This window comes from Maylandia zebra, linkage group LG10 (genome assembly GCF_041146795.1).
Source record: "Maylandia zebra isolate NMK-2024a linkage group LG10, Mzebra_GT3a, whole genome shotgun sequence".
Lineage (NCBI taxonomy): Eukaryota > Metazoa > Chordata > Actinopteri > Cichliformes > Cichlidae > Maylandia > Maylandia zebra.
In genome coordinates, this window is record NC_135176.1 from 13,312,717 (window position 1) to 13,317,559 (window position 4,843).

Below are 4,843 nucleotides of genomic sequence, written 5' to 3' on the forward strand. Positions count from 1 at the left end.
TGCTTACAAAACAGACTTTTTATTAAATAAAAATCATGCGAAAGGGGATGCAAGACAGCAATAATCAGGAAAAGTTGCTCTTTCAATTAGGAGTGGGTGGCCCTTAAAAGGACCGTTGGGTGTTAAGAGTTATTAGCTAGCAAGCTAATACTCCTGTGACTGAGAGGAGGCCTTCTTTCCCGCTTTGCCGGAGCTCGGTGCAGACTGGCCGGTCTTCTTGGGCAGCAGGACGGCCTGGATGTTGGGCAGGACGCCTCCCTGTGCGATGGTCACGCCACCGAGGAGTTTGTTCAGCTCCTCGTCGTTGCGTACAGCTAGCTGGAGGTGGCGAGGGATGATACGAGTCTTCTTGTTGTCTCTGGCAGCATTGCCGGCCAACTCCAGGATCTCAGCGGTGAGGTACTCCAGGACCGCGGCCAGGTAAACTGGGGCCCCGGCGCCAACTCTTTCTGCGTAGTTTCCCTTGCGGAGAAGACGGTGGACACGGCCGACGGGGAACTGCAGACCGGCGCGAGAGCTGCGGGTCTTAGCCTTGGCACGTGCCTTTGCTCCAGTTTTACCTCTTCCAGACATCGTTGGTTATTTAAATAGTTCTTCGGTATCGAACCACAGCAGTTGTTGGTTTGCTAGTGATGAAGACGAAATCGCAGCCTCTATATAAACCTCGCGCTTTGTCCCGCCCTAACCTGCCATTGGGTTTTGGAATAAAAGTGCTGTTATCTGATTGGCCCTGACAGAAACGTCGTGAGAGAAAATTAATTACTATTGGTGGATCTCTCCTGGTTTGTAAACAATCACGATGGGGTCTAAAAGGAAGACGCACGGTCGATTGGCTGTTACTGTTACTGCTTTCTGTCAGTGGGTCAAAAGTAAAAAAGGAGGAGCCAGAAAGCCAATCGATTATCTTCCCTCCAACTTTAAATTTTTTGGCGCGCAGACCAGCTCTGCGGTAAAAGTTAAATGGAACATTTAACCCCCTGATGTGTGTGTATTGGAAGCCAAGCTTCGTACGCGCTGACCAGTGCAAAAACCTGGACGAAGTATGACCACGTGGCAAATAACATCGAAGATCTGTGTGCCAAAATGATTAAACTTTACACCAAAATATAAAGCTGTTTTTAACTAATAATTTAACTGAAGTTAAAAAAATACAACATTATTGTGTACCAACAGGAAATGTTTCTAGATTTACTCATTGGTCAAATGTTCCCACCCGTCCATGCATGTAATAGTTATACATACACATTTATTTCGACTAGTGTGTCTACATAAGTGAGTTTCAAGTAGACCTTTTTGTATTCCAATTGTAATACCTATTCAGAATTCCTTAAATATTTCCCCTAACAAGAATCTTATTAATAAATAAATACATCTAATACTAAACAAAATCCAAATATTTTTAACAATAAAAACTAAACTGAAAACCAAACCGCTTCAAAAAGAAGCTACCCTTGAAAGAATAAAATGCTGTAAAGGGGCTCTCATCTTATGACCATCGGTATGGAGAGGCCTGCAAGACTTTGGAAAACTACAGGACACCATCCCCCACTGCATCCAAACAAAGACCTATTGACCTGAGTGTCTTCTACTGCAGGTCTGAGAGGAAATGTGCTCTTCTCAAACTTAACAACAGCAGTCCCCATCTTTATCATCCTCAGATATTTAAACTAAGAACAGGTTTAATAGCCATACAGTATGTGAGTGCCTTACTCTGCACTATGTGTCCCGTGTATAGTTTGGTTTATATGCCATGCACGTATCTGGTCAGACCTTTTTTAGCTAATCATACCTGGAACCACATTTCTTTTGTGCACTTTTTCAAGTAAATTTGATTTTGATGAAAACATATAACTGAGAGCCAGCAAGCAGCATTAGCAGACTAAGCAATTACTTGGGGCCCCCACGCTAGCAGGCAACCCCCACCCACCAAGACCGCATGAAATGTCACACAAGACAGGCTAATCGATGTATATTTTGTGTGTGTGAAATATCAATAGTAATTGTAGAAGTGAAAGTTACATATTGTTATTAATATATTAGAAGACTGGTGCCTTAATGCCATTGGTTTAATCATTTTCACTGTAAGAGCTGGGTAAGATACTAAACCCAAGTTGTTCTTCGATGTATTCACATGTGTCTCCAAAAGTTTAAATTCTGTTCATCTGGACGTAGCGTTTTCAGTGGGAGAAACTTTTCATCACTCATCCAAGTGACTTCTTCAGTCTCAGCTAACTGAAGATTTCCCCAATCTTATAAACCAGGGGTGTCAAACTCAAATACACAGTGGGCCAAAATTCAAAAATGGAACGAAGTTGCGGGCTAACATTAATATTTATTGAAAAAAAAATCTTCCTCCAGATTTAAGAGTGAATCTTTTCTTATGGACTCAAATAAGTTTTGCTGGAAAACTGAATATGGAACAAGCAAAGCTTAATACTAAACAATATATATATTAGCTGTATAATACCGGTAGGCCAGCTCTAATAGTAATTTGGTATGGCTTCGCGGGCCAAATGTAATTAGGCTGCGGGCCAAATTTGGCAGAGTTTGACACCTATGTTATAAACAGTACATCTGCATAATGACTGAAACCAGCCCACTGAAGGAACAATGGGCTGTGAGGTCAGTTCCTTCATCATTATTATGCAAATTCTCATGACCATTGATCAACAACCACTGATTAAAGCCCACTGATCAATGGCCATGGTTACCATTCACAAAGAGTTGGGGATAACACAGGTATGTCTACTAGGAGGCTGAAGGGTAGCACTATATATTTATAAACAATCAAAAACAACAATTTATTTCCAATTTGTATGGAATTTATTTCTGTAAACATGGTGTTTTAGGTTGGATTAAAGGACTGATGTGATGGTAAGGTGTCCGCTGCTCTGCTTTGAATATTGGTAGGCTTTTTTTTTTTTTTAATTTTCACAAGAATTGCTACTTCCCCTAGAGTTTTGGCCACCCCAGCAATCAGAAGATTCCCTATGAGCAAGCATTTAGCGACAGTGGGAAGGAAAAACTCCCTTTAAAAAGGAAGAAACCTTCGACAGAACCAGCCTCAGGAAGGGACAGTCATCTGCCGCGACTGGTTGGGGTGGGGGGAGTGAAAATTTAAAAAAAAAAAAAAAAAAACAAAGTGATAATTATTGGAGCAGCTTAATTAATATTTCCAGTGTAATTTGCTGTTAATATCCTTTTCCAACCCCAGTTTGTGTTTTTATCACTTTTGTCCAGGGTGGAAGATGCCATGCTGGAGATTGACTCTGTATGGTTTTTCAGTGTTGATACTTGGGAACCTGTTGGAGAGGCCAGGGTTGAAAAAGGGATGCCGGAGAACCTGAGAGGGTGTTATCCGCTGGTGTGCATCCAAGGCCAACATCTCTTTAGTTAGGCTGACAAATAAGCGTTGGCCATCTTCTGGTCCTCGTCTAAACAGCATTATTTGTTCGAGGTCATCCAGACGTGTCAGTTTTATGTATCTTGTCTCCAAAGATTCATATCCTGTCTCGTATTTAAATTGTTGAGCGGTCTTAAATGTCCAGCGTTGTTGGTTGTAGTTGTAGTTGTCTTTTGTGAAATAGTCTTCAGTGTACACGCCAGGATCGAGAACATGATCTGGCGGCTGACCCTGAGTTTCTATGATGAATTTCAAAACTTCATAATATTTTTTCCAGGGTAGAGTGGCACCCCTGTACCAAGCTCCACAGCCACCAGCTCCAGAGACCACATGTCACTTGCTTCATTGTAAGGAAGGCCAAGCATAACCTCAGGTGCACTATAACCAACTGTCCCCACACGGTCACCAGGCATCACTGCAGACGCAGGACATGCGAGGCCAAAGTCTATAAGTCTGACTTTGGCTGGAGACTCATAGCGATTTACAACCATGATGTTTCCAGGTTTGAGGTCAGCGTGCACTATTCCCACAGAACCCAGGTGGGACAGAGCATTTGTGAGTTGACCTAAAATTGGCCTGACTTCGCTTATGGGGAGACGCCGATTATTCGGGTCCTGTATGTAGTCCCACAGGCATTGGTCTAGGAGTTCAAATTTCAGGCAAACCCGCTCTCCGTCGTGGAAAAAGCCGTTCCATTGAACAATGTTGGCGGCATCTGGATCCAACCTTCTCAGCTGCTCCAGAATTAAAATTTCCAGTTTTGCCTGTTGCAGAATATCAGGGTCGTTCTTGTTCACCTTAATAGCCACAGCTCGGTTGGTTTTGGTATCACGGCATTTGGCTACAATACCAAAGCCCCCTTCTCCAAGGAAAGCCTCTACCTTGTAGTGGTTTCTCAAAATGCTCCCTTCAACTATTTCAAGCACATCTGAGCTGAAGGATGGGCTGGCTGACGTGTGGATGAATACTTGCTGAGAAAATTCAACCGAGTTTTGAAAACTGCAGTTGATTTTCTCTGATCTCTTGCATTTCAAGTTTGAAGGGTGCTGAAAGACCACAGGGTTTTGTGGTCTTTCAGCACTCATGTCAATGCAAGGGGAACTCTTAGGGTTGAAAAAGGGATGCCGGAGAACCTCCGACGGTGTTATGCGCTGGTTTGCGTCCAAGGCCAACATCTGTTTAATTAAGCTTACAAACAAACGTTGGCCATTTTCAGGTCCTCTTCTAAACATCATTTTAGAAGACAAAATCAACAATGACTTATGGCAGGGGTGTCAAACTCAAATACACAGTGGGCCAAAATTCAAAACTGGAACAAAGTCACGGGCTAACATTAATATTTATTGAAAAAAAAAAATCTTCCTCCAGATATAAGAATGAATCTTTTCTTATGGACTCAAATAAGTTTTGCTGGAAAACTGAATATGGAACAAGCAAAGC

At 42.5% G+C, this 4,843-nt stretch overlaps 1 protein-coding gene across 1 annotated transcript; it reads right to left on the minus strand.

The window, feature by feature from the left end:
* Positions 1–647, minus strand: h2ax (H2A.X variant histone). The gene has a single exon (XM_004563929.5). It carries the CDS (start codon positions 571–573, stop codon positions 145–147), a length of 429 nt encoding a protein of 142 aa, XP_004563986.1. The 5' UTR covers positions 574–647; the 3' UTR covers positions 1–144.
* Positions 648–4,843: the final 4,196 nt, after the last annotated feature.